The sequence below is a fragment of the Cryptomeria japonica genome, chromosome 5 (genome assembly GCF_030272615.1).
Source record: "Cryptomeria japonica chromosome 5, Sugi_1.0, whole genome shotgun sequence".
In the NCBI taxonomy this organism is placed as follows: Eukaryota; Viridiplantae; Streptophyta; class Pinopsida; order Cupressales; family Cupressaceae; genus Cryptomeria; species Cryptomeria japonica.
In genome coordinates, this window is record NC_081409.1 from 38779581 (window position 1) to 38797345 (window position 17765).

A 17765-nucleotide genomic window follows, 5' to 3' on the forward strand; every position below is an offset into this window, starting at 1 on the left:
CTTATAATTGTAATGATAAATTTGTATATTCATGTCAATTTTTATCTAATTTTAAGTTTATTTTGAAAGAATGCTTTGACATAATTACATATTGATAAGTAATACAGTCTTATGTAAAATTGAAATCATTCTCTAATTCTTTGCATATTCCCACCATCATCTATTTATATACATTCACTTGGTCATGACATGTCTTATGCTTATTATTACCCTTATTACCTATATATTCATTCTATGTTAAATTGAACTCATTCTCTAATTCTTTGCATATTCCCACCATCATCTATTTATATATATTCACTTGGTCATGACATGTCTTATGCTTATATTACCCTTATTACCTATATATTCATTCTATGTTAAATTGAACTCATTCTCTAATTCTTTGCATATTCCCACCATCATCTATTTATATACATTCACTTGGTCATGACATGTCTTATGCTTATTATTACCCTTATTACCTATATATTCATTCTATGTTTTGACATATTCATTTTATTATCTAGGTCAATTGTAATGTATGAAGTGGATCTCATGGCAAATAAAATTGCCCCCTAGAATTTAAAAGTTCAAATTCAAAATTTATTAGCTATTATTGATAAAATTCTCACCATAAACTAACTTAATGCTCATTTTATATGATTTACATTTATTATGCAAGAGGTAACACTACAATTTCACCCACCCAACTTTTTTATAAGTTAAAGACTAAAATCTAAATTAAAAAACAACTTGCTATTATTATTATTTATTATGACTAGAGAGTGGATAATTTAAACAATAAGAAAAAATCATATTTTTGAATTTAGATTTAAAATAAACTTCTAATTTGAAAAATTATATTTTTAAATCTAGATTTAAAAGAAAATTCTATTTTTTTTTGCATGCAAATTATTTCATATTCTAAAATAAAACTAAATTTTAATTCTAAACTCTAATAAATATTAATCATATGAAATTAATTAATCTGATTTTTTAAATTTGATATGTCTTTTTACATAGATTTAATTTATAAAATATAGGTATGGTAGTTATACAATCATTCACATTCAATAAAAATAGTTTTGTTTTTTTTAAGTTTGGAATTTGCATTCTAATGCCTTTCATTTTACTTTTAAGAAAAATATTAAATGTCAAATAAATAGGGAAGCTAAGTAAAATAAATACTTTAAACTTCACATTTGGAAAAAAAAAAAATTATATTAAATATCGAGAGACCAAAATAAGGAGAGTTTATACAAAAACGAGCATGGGAGGCAGAGCCTCAGCCATCAACCAGAGAGGCTATCTGACTGAACATAGACATCCTCCTACCAAAAAAGAGTTACGAGAGAGAGTATATACAGTGATCCATAAACATCAGCTAAAGAGCTACTAAACACCTATTGTAGAATCTCATCCTGGTTTTCCAACGATGTTGTCCATCCCTGTGGGCCTTCCATCCACACCACCTTCTTCCGCTCCAGGACCTGGGTAAACATCTCGAGCTTATCAAAGTAGGGACCTCTATTGCCCCTAAGTTCCTTGATCAGTTTCTTTAGAGCCTCATCGAATGTCGTTTGGTTCTCTGCAATTCTAGCACATTCAAAACCATCCTTCATCTCATATATGAACATGGTTGCCCGGCCATCCCTGAGGAAACGCAACAGCTTATCCCTCTCAACATTCATCAAAAAGCATACCTACACAACAATTTTATAACGTGTAAGTTTCTTAAAAACCCAGTAAGAGTCCTATTAGTACCTTGGAATTTTTCCTCATTTCTAAGTTTCCAAATAAACCAAAGTATGAAAGAAGAAAGAATTTGTCAGAATAGGTTAGCATCCTTCTTGAGGCCATGAATGAATCCAGTAATAATATCAAGAGTACAAACATGTTCAGTAATGGAGATTCCAAACATCAACCAGACCTCTCTGGCAAAAATGCAATCAAAAAAGATGTGCCGCGTAGTCTCAGGCTTCCTACATACAGAGCATAGGTCGAAGGCAGCAAAGTTATTCCTAATAGGCAGTCTATCCAACATTAGTTGCCACCTGAAGCATTTGATTTTAGAGGGGATGGGGGACTTCCATAGTTTCTCAAACGTTTTGTGCCAGGCAGAGGTATTAAGGTCAACATACTAGAGGGAGTTAACATGATCTATCACTGTGGTATCATGAGTGAGCAGTTTGTAAATAGACTTGGCCTTGACCTTGGAGAGGAGGGATCCATCCTTCCATTGGAATGAGAGGTATCTGTGAGCGTCTACAACAGTGTTCCTATGAAGATCTAGACAAGCACAGACATTTTTAATCATATTGTAGGTTCTCTTATGCGAGGCAGGGAGGCAAAACTTATTGCTAAGATCCTCCCAGCTGATGAGATTATCATGTTCCAAGATGTCCATGAGATATTTAATGCCCTTATAATACCAACACCTAGCAGAGCATCCTTGGGTTAAAGCAAGGGGTTTAGAGTTATGGTAAAGATTCCACCATATTGACCTTTCCCCATGCAAAGTGTTATTACAGTCAATATTAGAGTTGGCAATAAGTTTACGCACATGCTCCCATGCTTTTCAGATGGACTTAAACACCCAAGTGCCTTAAACAGACACAGAGAATCCACCTGCTACCAGATCACTAAAGGGGAGGGCTTTCCAAGATTTGGCAGACTTGGGGATGCCATTCTGTATGTTATTTCTGACAAGAATCTTCCAGGGTTCTTTTCCTTCCAAGGCATAAAATATCCACTTGGCAGCTAGAGAAATTCCTTGCATTCTGAGATCTTTAAGTCCCAGCCCACCAAGTTTCTTATCTATGTGGCACCAGATCCATTTGACCACGTGGGCCTTTCTTTTACCCTTACCATTAGACCAAAGGAAGTGCCTGATAGATTTTTGGATCTCATAAATTTGGTAGTTACTGAACATCCAGATAGAGGAGTAGTATAGACTATAGAAGGAGAGGATTTTCTGGCAGACTTGGATCCTACCAGCCAAGGATAGAACCCTATTGTCCCATTTGTTAAGTTTTTGTCAATCTTTTCTTTGACCCAAATCCACATGTCTTTGAGAGAGGGAGAGACAGAAAAAGGGATACCAAGGTATCTAAGGTCCTCCCCATGAGTATCCAAATTGTTGAAGCCAATCTGGGGGTTCCTCTTTCCACCCAAGCATAATAGATTTGGAATTGGAGATACGAGCACTAGAGGCTCTGCCAAAGGTTGCAAGTTTTTTATTGAGGGAGTCAATGTTATGCCTAGAGAGCTCCAGGAAGAGCACGATGTCATCAGCAAACTGTATGTTGAGCAATTCAGAGTCATCCGGCATCTTAATGCCATGAAATTTAGGGTATAGGGTATCATCTCTTAGGAGGTAAAAGAGGGCATCTGAGGCAATGACAAACAGAGCAGGGGCAAGAGGGCAGCCCTGTCTAATGGATCTAGAAAGAGGAATAGGCTGGGAGAGTGACCCATTAACTTCAACTAGGGCAGAGGCATCTTTGAGGAGAATTTGAACATATTTACAGAACCCGCTAGGGAAACCAAAGGCTCTGAGCATCATGAGGATGAAGTCCCATTCCACCCTATCATAGGCTTTCTCAAAGTCCACAAGGAACATTGCAGTGTCTTGATTTGAGGTCTTGGCCCATTCCATAGATTCCCAGCTAGTGACAAGGTTCTCCAAGATATACCTACCTTTAATAAATCATGTTTGGGTAGAGCAGATGAACTTGGGAAGGATTTTCTCAAGGTGAGAAGCTAGGGCTTTGGCCAGGATTTTATAGGAAATGTTAAGGAGGGTAATTGGCCTCCAATTTTTTATGAGGGCTTTGTCCCTATCTTTTGGGATAAGTTTAACAATGCCCCTATTGATGTACTCCCCAAGGGTGCCATTATCAAATGCTTCGTTGTATATGCCATATAGGTCTTTGGTGACCCACTCAATATTGGTTTTGTAAAACTCAACAGGAAGTCCATCAAAACCTAGGGCCTTATCATCCTTGAGGGCTTTAATGGCATCAACAATTTTTGTCATAGAGATTTTGGTCTTGAGAGGGAGAGCTTCATTCTCGGAGATTCTTTTTGGGATAATGTTACTGCACCTATTTCTAGCATCTTTTGAGGCTTCACTATCCTCTGAGGTAAAGAGGGTCTTATAAAATATTTCAAAAGCATCTTTGATCTCATTGATGTTCAGGAGTTCCTTATCCTCAACTATGATTCTGTCAATTTTTTCTCTATTTTGTTTTTGTTTAAGGAGATTGAAGAAGACTTTAGAGACTTTGTCTCCGAATTTGAGCGAATGATTACGGGCTTTGATGAAGGCACCCCTGATTTTGACCTGTTGATGTTTCCTAAGAATGTCTCTAGCCTGAGAAACCCATTCCGCCAGGACAGAGGAGGAAGGATGTAATTGTATTTCATGCTCCAAGGAGTGGAGCCGATTAGTGAGAGTTTTTTCCACAAACCTGAGATCCTTGGCTTTCTTCTAGCCAATAGTTTGGAATATTTTCTGCCAAGAGGAGACATTTCTATTCCATCTTAGGGTGTGGGATTGGGGATGTTGAGAGTGCATGTTAAAGAGTCTAACCATTTTAATGGCAGTTAGGGCATCCTTGTCATTTAGCAGGGAGGTATTTAGGATAAACTTCTTATTGAAAGGATTGTTGTTAGGGATGGAGTTCCTAGTATTGATGACAGCAATGATAGGGAAATGGTCGGATAAGGTCACTGGCAAAACAGCCACCGAGTTCCCCAAGTGGTTAGGGGAGAAGGAGAAGAAATCTTTATTAACATAGAACCTGTCTAATCTGGAGTAGATTCGGTTGGGGCCTTGCTGAAAGTTGCACCAAGTGTACCATAGGGCAGAGGATTCAGATTTACTGCCCTCAAGGGGGTCAAATAACTACATGTGTTGTTTAAACCTATTCCAGTGAGGTTTCTCTTGGCACTTCCATTCGAAATCGATACCCCCGGCTTTATCATCTTGGTTTTCAATCATGTTAAAGTCTCCAGCCATGACCCAGGGGATACTCGAAAGGGTTGCCAGCCAATTCCAGAGGGACACTCTTTCCCTATGATCATTAGGTGCATATATAGAACATACCCCAAAATAGGAGCCTCTAATATCCAGGGAGGCCCAAGCCACTCTGTTACATGGGGAGACGCCCCTATCCCTAATGTGATTTGCCCACTTAGGGTTAATGAGGAGACCAACTCCACCCTTTCCCTTAGGATGATTGGTGCATATTTTGTTCGCATCTCTCCAAATAAAATCAAGCACAGTGTCAAGGGAGAACTCAATGGATTTAAGCTCTTGAAGCATAAAAAAGTCTAGATGTTTATGACAATTCAGAAACCTTTTAATAACAAACTTCCTATCAGGCGACTCCAAGCCTCTAATATTCCATGAGATGTATTTCATGAGAAAAGGGGATTAAGAGGGACTATTTGGGAGACCATTTTGATCTCCATACTTTTTCTTATTCTTGGAACCAACAGGTCTGCCTTTCTTTTTGGCCATGGAGGATCCTTTCATGAGATCATCATCTTCCTCACTAAGCTCAGTTAGCTCATTTTTACCATCTGTAGTTTCTACAATGTTCGACCCAGGCACTTGGGAGCCTAGAAAGCCAAGGAGCATTGAGCTAGACTTAATGTCTTCTAGACCCTTATTAGCATAGATAACTTCAATAATATGGTTGTCCTCTATTTCATTTAGCATAGATGCTATTGCAGGGTTGGAGGTGTTAACATCAAGGGTAACTTTTGCAAATAATGTGAATTCAGATCGTTTGGGGGTCCCAGATCTGAGCATCATTTTCGCAGGATTATCACTCATGCTAGCATCACCAGCACCGCGATCAGACTTCTCTAAATTTTTAAGCATATTTTTAACCAAGGAGGTGGTCAGAGTTTGTGAAGCATTTACTATGTCATCATTCGTCGTGATGGGGTATTTGCTAGTGGTTGTCAACTAATTGGCAATTTGATCACCAGCTCGGATTTGATTCAAGGCGAGTTGTTGGGCATTCTTTCATCTTCGCTTTCTTGATGTGATTGTTTGAAAACAGTCAGAAGGCGAACCCTCATAAATTTTGGTGGGAATGGAAGCAGGGTTGAGGGGTTCGGTAGTGGAGTCAACATTCATTGGATTTAGTTCAACAGGGATGAGGCCAAGAGAAAAGCTTAAGGTGGGATCATCTTTAGGGTTGCTTGGGTTTGGGATCAACTCCTTATCGGTGCTAGGGTTTTTAGATGCTCCTACTAGGTTAGTGTTATTCTTTTGCTTCCTGTGGTTAATGATTGGGCAATTCTTCCGAAGGTGCCCTTCTTTTTTGCACAAAAAACAGGCGTTTAGTCCTCCAAGTATTTCAACAGGGCAAACAAACGTTTCCTCACCGATGTTAAGGTTTAGAAGTGGAGGGATGTCAACCCCAGGTTTGATGGAGATAAGTATTCTTGCATCAAGGTTAGGGACTAAACGCGTCATTTCATCAACCCAAATTATTCTCCCAAATGTTTCCAATACCTGGGGAAGAAAACGCCAGAGGAAGGGAGGGACATCCTTAAGAATGATCCATCTAGGGCTTGATAGCGCAAGAACTTCCTCATTGATGGCCTCTGAAGACCAGGCTAGCGCATGAAAGGAGGTGTTCCCGACAGTCCAATATTGTTGTTTAAGGATTTCAACCTGGGATTCATGATTATTAAAAAAGATAATATAAAGACCTTTCTGGACTTGCCTACAAAATGAAATCTTAAGCCCTAATTTCAAATTCCAGAGATTATGAAACCAATCATCTAGGAATTTCCTAGGCGGGCATTTCTCAATATTAACACAAGCAAAGAAAATGGCAATATCGCTTAACCTAGATTTTTTGGAAACAATTTCTTTCAACATCTCATCGTTTGGCAAAATGTAGAAAGAATTTGAGGGCATGGTAGGGCTCTTACCTTCCTCACCGGGTAGTTCGCCTCTAGGAGTCTTAAAAAATCTTGCACTAGGGTGGACTCCATGAGCAGATGGAGCAACAATCTCGGCAAAGGTTTTTTTTGGTTGGAATGGACCTAATCGATAGGGCTAGGGGAATTAAAGGTGCCGCCATCTGACTCTGGTTCCATTGGAGGCCACAGATGGGTCACACGAGTGACCAGGGAGGTGCAATTAAGGGTTAGGTTGAGATGCAGATCGAGTACATTCGAATACCAGACAAAATTAAATCAAAGTAAATGCATATTAATATATGAGTAAAGGAGAATATTAAATGAAGAGTATAAGGAAGAATTGTCTCCAAACCGTGTGAAGGAGGGAGTCCTCCTCCAAAACCACCAATGTTCATGCACCTCAATCCAGATTTGACGATCCACTTTCAACAATATGCATTTTTCGCCCTTCACGCAATCGTCGTTCACGCCAGGTTTTCGCCCCTTTTGCTGGAAGGCTGAGAGAGGCGACTTCTAGAAAACTGGTGGTGGAATGTATAGGCGAAGGAGTTTGTGTCGAATTGAATCAGAAAGCCCTAACTTCCCCAAAAATTGCCAGCTTCAAAAGATATGAATTATACACAATTAAATCGAGTAGTTTGAAAATTCCTTCGTATCGGCTCCCTCAGCCACTCCCTCTGTTCTTCTATCTGAATGTTAGGTCCTCCTTTTTAACTTTTGCTATTGATCTTTGTATGCACACAGGGAACAAAATTTGTTGGTTCGTCTATTCGCAGTCTTGGCTCTTAGAAGTCTCTGTTGGCTCGGCTCCTCGCAGTCTATGCGGCCGGCTCCCTTAGTGTTGTACCTTCTCTTTTGCTATTGATCTTTGTATGCACACGGGGAACAATGTCAGTTCGTCTATTCGCAGTCTCTGCTGGCTCGGCTCCTCGCTATTCCTTCTATTTGATCTTAAATTTAAATTTAAATTTAAAAACTCCACATTTGGAATTTGCATTTTTATGTCTTTCATTTTAGGTTTTAAGAAAAATATTAAGTGTCAAAATCCATCTAGATAAAAAGAATGTGAAAATTTAAAAAACAATGATACTCAAAAATCTTAAAAAATTCACAACAAAAAATCTTGTTTATAATAAAAATAGAAACAATTCTAAATTTTTTTATTACAATATTTTAAAAATAGAAATGATTAATTTGTAATAAAAAATATACTAAAAATAATATAAAATTAGAAACAATTATTCTAAATAAATTTATATATTTATAATAATAAACTTTATAAAAATTATATATATATATATATATATATATATATATATATATATATATATATATATATATATATATATATATATAATGAATATTTAGGATTTATTAATAATTGTAATGTCATATATACTTCTTTTGAAAAAAGCCTTTTTTGCACTTTTAGCCCATATGACAACTAATTAAATTAGTGGACTCTCAAATTTGATCACTTACATGCTTGTTTGTTTACTCATTACTATGATAATAAAATTAGAAATTTATAATTAAAAGGAAAGGATAAATTAGAAATAAGCTTTGAAAAAAAGTGGGGCTGAAAATAAGGAGAAGCAGCTTATTGAGAAGAATGACAAGTGGCTCCACAATTTTTTTTCCCTCTTTTTTATGTTTCTATTTTTTCTCTAAAATTTAGGTGAAAATTTATTATTATTAAAGATTATATTAAAAATACAATTTAAAATAACTGATTGATTGTTTTTATAAGCAGCAATGAGCAGCTGCTACTAGCCAAAATAAGCGACCTGCCCTAAGATGAATCAATTTTACAAATCATCTATTTCTCCATTTCTACATGAATTCAAAAGCTATACACCCTTTTTCTTCATATTTAATTTTCTAAAAATAAACTTATTGTTCTATATTTTCCTCGCACTCTAAACACAATATATTTATTAATTATGATAATTAATTAACCTAAATAATCTTATTAAAAATTATTTTTTCTTCACAATAATAAATCATTCAAATAGCCTAAAACCTTCATATGGGCTAAAATATTGATTCAAAAATTTGAATGAAATTGGCCACTCAATTAGTCCCAAATACAATCTAATAATATAAACTCAAAGTGGCCCCAAATATAAACTCTTTAACTTTTATACAACTTATTCTTTTCTAAATAGTATAAACTGTCAAAGCTTCAAATCTTTGATTATTAAGACATTAAAAAACCATTCTATTAACCCAACAAATAAAATAAAAAAATAATTCACATAACCATATCCTGGTTTGTCAGAGCAGTGGATTTCTTGTACCATGTAAAACTGAAATCTTAGTTTTTTTAAGCAAAAAGAACATTTCTTATTCAAAATCTAGTTCAACTACAGAACATTTCTAAAACTCTCTGTATGTAATTCAAGAAAACATCTGTTCCATCCATTTACAATAAGATTGAAATCTACATGACAAAATCTAATGTTTGTTGTTTTCATGTACTCCAAAATGAAGCCATAACCGACCGAGATTTTAAATACAGAAAGACATGGGTATACACTATACAACAATCTTGTTGTAAACTGCTGGTCACTACAAATATGAGCAATCAAGCTTTAGATTGGGTCCCACTGGCCAGACGAGGCAATCAAAAAGTTTTAAAGCTCCATAGCACTTGTATCTTTTTATCTTCCTTTCTTTCAAATGAGGAATCGATTTCAATGGACTCTGTTTCAAAAGTTGGCAGACAGACAACATAAAGGAAGCTTGGGAGAATCCAAATTGGTCACCATACATTCCAAATTTCTGTTATGGGCTGTTGAGAATCAAATTGTAGGGAGGGACCTTACAATCAAGGCAGTTTGATCTGGATCCTTCAAAACCTACAGATTTACAGGCCAGAAACGGGTGCTACATGCTTATGATCAAGGTTTTCTATGTTGATCAGTGGTACCCATATATCAGTACCATGTTGAGCAGCTAGAATTTATAATGGGAGAGGCTATTGCATGGATCATAATTGGGTCTGTCAGTGCAGTGCTTCTGCTGGGACTTATGCTTGTTGGGTGCTCTTACATTACATGCAGGCCTAGCAGAGCAGTCTCTGATAGTGAGAAATCATCCACTTCTTTTAACAAGGGCCAACCAGAGCAAAATGGGTGTGAACAACTGGTGCATTTTGAAGGAGGTGAAGGACTCACTGTTGATGATATTCTGAATGCAAGTGGAGAAGTGCTGGGGAAATCTAGCTATGGGACTGTGTATAAGGCCAGGCTGCAAAGAAATGGTGGGATGATTGCACTCAGGCTTTTCAGGGATGGGTGTATAAGGAGGTCAGAGGAGTTTGTCTCTGGCATTCAGGAATTGGGTTTAATTAGACACAGTCATCTACTTGTTATGCAGGCTTTTTATGCAGGTCCAAGTGGGGAGAATCTGGTTATCTATGATTATATTGCCAGAGGAAACCTGGAGCAACTTCTTTACAGTGAGTGGTGTCTTCTAGCCTAAATTTCAGTTGTGTATTTGCTAAATTCAAATTGATAAAGAGTTGCTGCTTGGATTGTCTGCAAACGGTTGTGAAACCATTACCATATGTTTCCTGAAGTTTTTTAATATAAATCTAAAGTTTAGGGCACACGAGTGATGCACCAGTACATATTCTTTACTGTTATGAAATGCTTATACAGAACACCTGTTTTGTTTGTAGGCATAAGTGAGATTGTTGATCTTTGGGTTGATTTCTCCTGCAAATAGGTGTGATCTCTTAATCACCTGAATTCCCTGGCTTTTGGCAACAAGTGAGCACCCTCTGCTAGAGGATTCCTCTGCAGAAGTGTTTTGGACATGGGTGTTCTAAATTTCTTATCATCCTCAATTAGCAATTGAGCCCTGAGAAACACTAGCTCAAAATCATTAGTTTTCATTTTATAAGATAGGGAAACCTGAACTCAGGTTATGAATACAGATACATTGCTCTTCCAAATTCAGGATGCTTAAATGAAAAGTCCAGACGCTTTTGATGCACAGAAACTTGCTCCTGAAAGAGAAGAGGTGAAAAACTATCATCAATGCCCTTATTTAGGAAATGGAAGAGGTCCACCTGAACTCAAGTTCTTTTATTGAATAGCAGATGCAGGCAAAAAGGCTGTCGTATGGGGAACATAAAACTGAAAGAAGTAGATAGTTATACATCCATTTTAACAAGATAAATGCACCTAGTGTGTAAAATGCTCATAAAGAATAAAAAACTTTTTGATGATCTCTCAGTTTTGCCTGTCTGCTTGTTATGATATCTGTTTCTTCCATTTTCTGTCTTATATCTCCTATGGTGAAATATAGACCAATTCCTTAAGGGATATGAATATCAATAGATCTATTGTCTAGAGGTGATTTACCTATCTAGGAAATACAAAGGGATCTCATATGCCAAGCAAACCTGTTAAGTAGGCCATTTGTATGGATATATAATTGTGTACGCTTTTAGGTTTCAACCTCACCAGTCACCACTAGGCTGAGGAATAAACTGACATATGCACATATACCATTGCACTTTTGTTGATCATGGTATGAATGTATACCAGTTTCTACATGACAAAAGAGATAAAGAACTGGCTTCATTTCATTGCAAAAATGAAGATGTTCTTATCTTGTGAAACCCATTTGCAAGACATGCCTGTAAGGTTGTAGGTATAAGATTCATATCACACTGTGCTTGTGATATAATAATGAAGGATATGATCTCTTACACAAAAATATATCTAGCATGATTTGGTCTTTTTGACATGCCACATACTTGTGCATTAAAATCTGATCTTGTTTATTGTTATTTTTGTTGTAGATCGAAACAGAGCAGCACCTGGATGGTCTAAGCTGCATAGAATTGCATTAGGGGCTGCCAGGGGTCTAGCATATCTTCACAGTGGCCTGCAAACACCCATAATACATGGCAATCTCAAAACCAAGAACATATTAATAGATGAAAATTATGAAGCCCATCTTTCTGACTTTGGGTTTCATGAGCTTATGAACCAGAGTTCAAAGATAGCAATGCTAGAAGCTTCTGCTTCGCAAGGTTACCTAGCTCCTGAAGTCCTGAAGCTGAAGAAGCCAAACACAAAATCAGATACATACAGTTTCGGTATCATTTTACTTGAAATTCTGATTGGGAGAAGACCAGACGAAAGGGATTCAGCCAATCAAATTGTCGATCTACCAATGGTTGTGAAGAATTTTGTGCTGGAAGAGAGGATTTCAGAGCTTTTTAGCCCAGCAATTCTTGGGGGAGGAACAAGAAGCCCAACCGAGGAAGGGCTGCTTAGAGTTTTGCAACTTGCAATGGGATGCTGTGCACCTTCTCCTTCTGTTAGACCTGATATGAGGGAAGTAGTAAGGCAACTAGAGAAGATCTGTCCTGCACCTCTGTCACCAACATATGGCTTTTCTCCACAATATACTTCTGATGATAGAAGTAGCAGGGAGTTTGTCCTGTGAGAAGAGGAATTAAAAGTGCATTGGCTCATACCCACTTCACATTTTTCTTGAGAATATATTAAAATCCACTATCCCTCAGATATCAGAGTAAATAGAATGATATTTCATAACTTGATGAAATAATTTTTTCACAATCTATTATGTTTCTTGCTGTTTCTGAGTTCAATTGTGTTTATAATTTTACATAATATTTTGAATTCTATCATCAGAATGATAGAGAGACCTGGAACATACAAAAATATATCATGATCAATGAGCCTTGCTTTTGGTCATATTTTCTTCAATGCCTTTTAATCATTAAGAGTCAATAAAAGGATCTTGCTGAGATCTGTGCATGATACTTTCGTATGAATTCATGCAGTTGATCTTAGCCATATCAATGAGAGTTTATAGGTTCATCTGGTTCACTGTCATACTGAAAATTCTATCTGTAGTTGAAAAAATAGAATACTCCCCTTCTAGGATTCTTTTTGATTTTTTATAAACTGTAATAGTTATCTAAATGTATAAGGATTCTGTGCTACACATATAAATCTATGATATGGTGATTATTTCGACCAGAAATTTTTTGTTGTCAATTCTGGACATTGCCCTTAAAATGAATAGATCTGTTTTATACAGTTTAACAGAATTGTTTGGAAAATAAAGGAATTTGTTCATGTCTTTATCAGTTGTCTCTGGATATTGAAATTTTCCAACCTTTTGATTGACTTAGTTTTAAGAATTACACTAAAAATATAGGATGAGGGGACTTGAAATGAAGGCCAGCTGGTCTTTTATATTGGGTATAATTGTTACTCTGTTTTAAGGACACGGTTGCTTATGACTTTCTTGCTAGATGTAAATTTGTTCATTTTTTATAAGCATCTAATACTTTGAGTGGAAAGTATAGGATAAGATGGATTGAAAGTTTCAATTCCATCTTCAACTTTTCATGAAAATGTCTCCAATTCCTTCGATGGACATTGAAGGCACACAATAGAGATTAGACGTAATGTAACTAATATATGAATAAAAAATTTAAATTAGTTCAAGTGAGATTTTTGGTGTGTGAGATTAAGAAAAATGTGGCATCTTAAATAAAGGAGGGCAACGATTTAATTAATGAAGGAGAGATAGGAAATTCATTTGTTTGACTAACAAGAGAAGGCAGATGACTTCCTCACTCAACCAATCCAAAGGAATAGGACAAGTAAATCTTCCATTTAACCAACTCTATTGGAGATAATAGAGGAATCCCTTGCTTGATCAACAAGAGAGGAGAGATGACTCTTCCATCTGACCAACCTAATTAGAGAGGACAAATGATTACTCTATTTGACTAACGAAGAGAGGAAAAACTACTCCCTCAACCAACCCAACACAAGTTGAGCAAGAGAGAGGAGACAATATTTCTTATTTATATTATATTGTTTTTTTATTTTTTTAAAGATTATGATTAAAATATAGTACAATCTAGCTAGTAAATGGTCCTTCAAATAAAGAGCTGAATATACTAGTAACTTATTGTAGTGTCAAAATTGTATACCCTACAATTATTGTATTATGTTTTGGGCTTCATTGTTAGTGCAAATAGTGACATCATCAAACTAGTTAGCTTTTAGCCTACTTAGGAGATTCTTATTCACACTAATTAAGTCTCCACTTAGGAGCTTTTAGTTTTTCAGCTCACTTCATGTGGTTGAGACAAATGTACTCACCTTTTTGTAACACCTTCCCCATGTGCATAGACACCTTTATCATACTTGTTCCATGCACATGACATGTCATGGATACATGTTCTACACTCATGAAGGTAGTTGGATTCCACAACCACTTTCTCATCTCACCCTTTTTTCTATATATTCAAGGGGATCATATATACTTACAATCTTTTTGGATTCACATACATATATTGTATGAATATATTGCATATTTTGACTTAGTTGAAATTTCTTATAGAGCATTACCATTGTTTTGTAGGATGTATTAGTCTATGAGGGTAGGATGTTTGACTCAACAAGGTATTAGAACTCTAAATATGCAAGCACATTTTTAAATTAGGGGGTTTCCGGCTAAAAACTTTTATATAGTGTGCTTTAAAGACAAACAAATGTTTCCATTACACTTAAAATGCCTAAGAGAATATTTTTTATTATAACTCTTCATATTTTTTAGATTTTTTAAGGGCACAAATTTTGAGGCATATTCTATCTATTCTATTATATATGAAAATATATACATTTGTATGAACTTTTATATGATTTTGTTAGTTGCTACAATTTATTTGAGGAGAGAGTATTATGCTAATTGAGCATTCTCAACTCTATTTTCAAGGTGAGAATACTATCTTTTCCTAATTTTTAATCATTAAACATTATAATTTGTGTTAGTGGTACAATTGTTGCCACTAAGAAATATTCTATCCATTTTGACCATATTCCATCATTTGACATCATCAAATTTTCCTCCTAAAGCTTGACCCCTAATAGTTGCCCTATTAGACTTTTGGTTCAACTTTAAAGGCCCATATCTGGGCCATGCATAATCATTTTTTGAATGATTTTTTTAATTTGGGATAATTTTTCATGCTCTACCTAGTATTATAATCAAATTATAAGTTTTATGTACATATATTTTATAAATTATAGATTCTTAGAGTTCATCTTATATAGTTTCTAGTTTTAGATTTTTAGAAGGCTTGTTTAGGCACACATAGACTTCTTTCTTATTCTAATTTTTTTGAAACCATCCATTTTTTAGCACTATGCAATGACAATATTGGTTCTTCTGGATAGTATCTTAGAATTATACTTTCATCACATACATCCATTTCGAGTATTTGTAATTATAATGCATCACATTTGAACTGTGTGGTACTTGTAAATGCATTGAAAATAAAGCACCACTATAACTACTTAAGAGGGCTTTATTGACTAAATCAAGGGGGGGCAATCTTTTGATTCGCTTTCATATAAATGTTAGTTTTGAGATCATGTATCTTACACTAAGTTCCTTCCATTTGATTATTCTTCACAATCCTCTTAATAAATATAAAATCGAATGTGGTTTTTGTGGAAAGAAAAAGCATACAATGGAAGATTGTATATTCATAGATAAATTTATGAAATGAAGTAGCTTCTTCTCAATCATGATAGTATTTTATTTGATCATTCAAATCCAACACTTGCAAAATCATCATATGGTCTCACTCAAACATCAAGTGTGAGACAACACCATCATTTGGGGATGAACAATGTAGTTCAATGAGTTGCATTGAGATCTCATCTCTCCCATCAACTATTTATGTATTTGAATCCATAGTTGCTACATGCATGACTTTTAGTGATTCATTGCAACAATATACTAATATCATTTGTTTAGATCCACTACATTGGGATGTATTTCTATCAAATATACCATTCTTGTTTGTAGAGTTTCACATTGTAATTTTGGAGGACATTATTGAGGATATTCGTGTTCTTAGTAATGATAGATTTGATGGAGTTGCATTATCATCAACTTTAGATGTACTTTTCCTTTATCCAAATCTTCTTTCATCACATTTTGATGATGAATTGGAGACCTTGAACAATATTTGAAGATATTATATTGGGTTGTAAATCATTGTATTTGGATCATGTATAGAATTTAGATACATTCATATTTTTTCTTGCATGTCCCTATCTAGAATCGGAAGCCATCTTGCATGCATTTTAGTGTTGTTTTCTCCCGAGGAGAGAAATGTTGTTCAATGATTATGGATCATCTTGGACATCCAATGTCGCTTGCATCTACTAGCATTATATGAGGCATTTTGAGGGGAGGCTACATGGTTTCTTTTTTCATCTCAATTTTGGGAGGGAGCATTTATTTATATATAGTTCTTTCCTTCTCACTTCTTAGGGAGATTGCATAGGCTTTCTCTCATTTATCTCCTATAGGGTGAACATTTATTGTACCTTGCATTAAAGTAGTCCTTGGGGGCTCATAATAAGTACTTTTTTCTCCCCTTGTTATTTTTAAATTCCTAGAAATACAAGTTTAAAACCACACATATTACAATATCTCCTCATTTCATTAGTTGCCCATGGAATTTGAAAGACCATAATAGGGGCTTTACTTGAAGGCAATCTCCTAAGTAATCACCCCCTTTCTCCCCTTCTCAACTTATAGGCTTTCAAAAGAATCCAACGACATGGAGGTTTTATTCCTTCTCAACCTTTCTATTGTCACTTTAATATGTTGCTTAAAATCATTAGTTTAGAGTGATTTTTTTATTTTATTCAGATTGAAGATACATTTTTTTGTTTAGCACCTATTTTAGATGATAGTGCATAAGCTAGATACTATCACATGGATTGGATGATAGAGTGGCATGCTAGCATCCTCACTAGTTAGCTTTTTAGTTTATTGTCTAGGCTATTATGTTCCTCCTTGTTTAAAATTTTTTTTTTTTTTTAATTTTTGTATCTTGTGGTATTTTCATTTTTCCTATTTTTTCATAACCTGGATTAATTAATGTAATATAGAGGTTAGCATAGGCTTCATTTTTTACCTTTATATGTTGATGAACATACCTTTTTAGTGTAAACTAGTTTTTTGTTCCATTTTCTTCACAAACTTGAATAAAATAAAATAAAAATTCTCCAATTTTTTTGAGGCATCACCACAAAACCCATCTCATGCTCCTAAAGAAGAAAAATAGTAGCCGTTAGTTAAAATTATTTATATCTTTCCTAATTGATTTTCTATCCTCATACTTTCTCATAGATTCTTCTAATTCTTCTCCTTTGGATTCTTTACATCCATATATCACACACTACGTGTTATTCTCTCATTTCGTTGATTTATATCCTTATTTCTTAGAGGATTTAACCCCATCTACAACATAGATACCATATCATTTTCATGCATATGATCCTTAGTTGTTTCTCCAGTCTTTCTACATTTATATATCTTATACATGTCTTCCCTTTTATATCAGAAGATTTAACTACATTTATGTCAATGAGCTATCAAGATAGCACATTATATGAGATAGATGATGTTGATAATCATTCTATTATCTTTCACTCAACTTCACATCTTATTTAGAATTTTTCTTCTACTTCCACTATCGCTCCCATATTCTAGGATGGTACCATGCCTATTCCAATTATCTACCTTTGTTGTCTATATGTTCAAATTACATAGATCTCTCATAGGATATTAAGGATCCCACTTCCCCCATCACCTATTAGGATCCCATTCTTATAATTGATGATAATTCTTTATTACATGGCTCTCAAAATTCTATTGATAATATTTTATTTAGTTCCTTTGATGAGTGTTCTTCAAATAATGAAAACCTCCATGCTTCCACTAATTTTTATTTTGCCGAG

The 17765-nt window shown here is 35.2% G+C and overlaps 1 protein-coding gene across 1 annotated transcript; it reads left to right on the forward strand.

The window, feature by feature from the left end:
- The first annotated feature begins 9560 nt into the window (after positions 1–9560).
- LOC131057436 (putative kinase-like protein TMKL1) lies at positions 9561–12966 on the forward strand. The gene is made up of 2 exons (XM_057991622.2): positions 9561–10396; positions 11750–12966. Exons 1-2 carry the CDS (start codon positions 9904–9906, stop codon positions 12400–12402), a joined length of 1146 nt encoding a protein of 381 aa, XP_057847605.2. The 5' UTR covers positions 9561–9903; the 3' UTR covers positions 12403–12966.
- The last annotated feature ends 4799 nt before the right edge of the window (positions 12967–17765 follow it).

Excerpts from the sequence above, each read along its gene's own strand:
- LOC131057436 (XM_057991622.2), top strand. The coding sequence starts at position 9,904 with ATGGGAGAGGCTATTGCATGGATCATAATTGGGTCTGTCAGTGCAGTG. Across the intron at positions 10,397-11,749 it reads CCTGGAGCAACTTCTTTACA|ATCGAAACAGAGCAGCACCT; the intron begins GTGAGTGGTGTC and ends TTTTTGTTGTAG.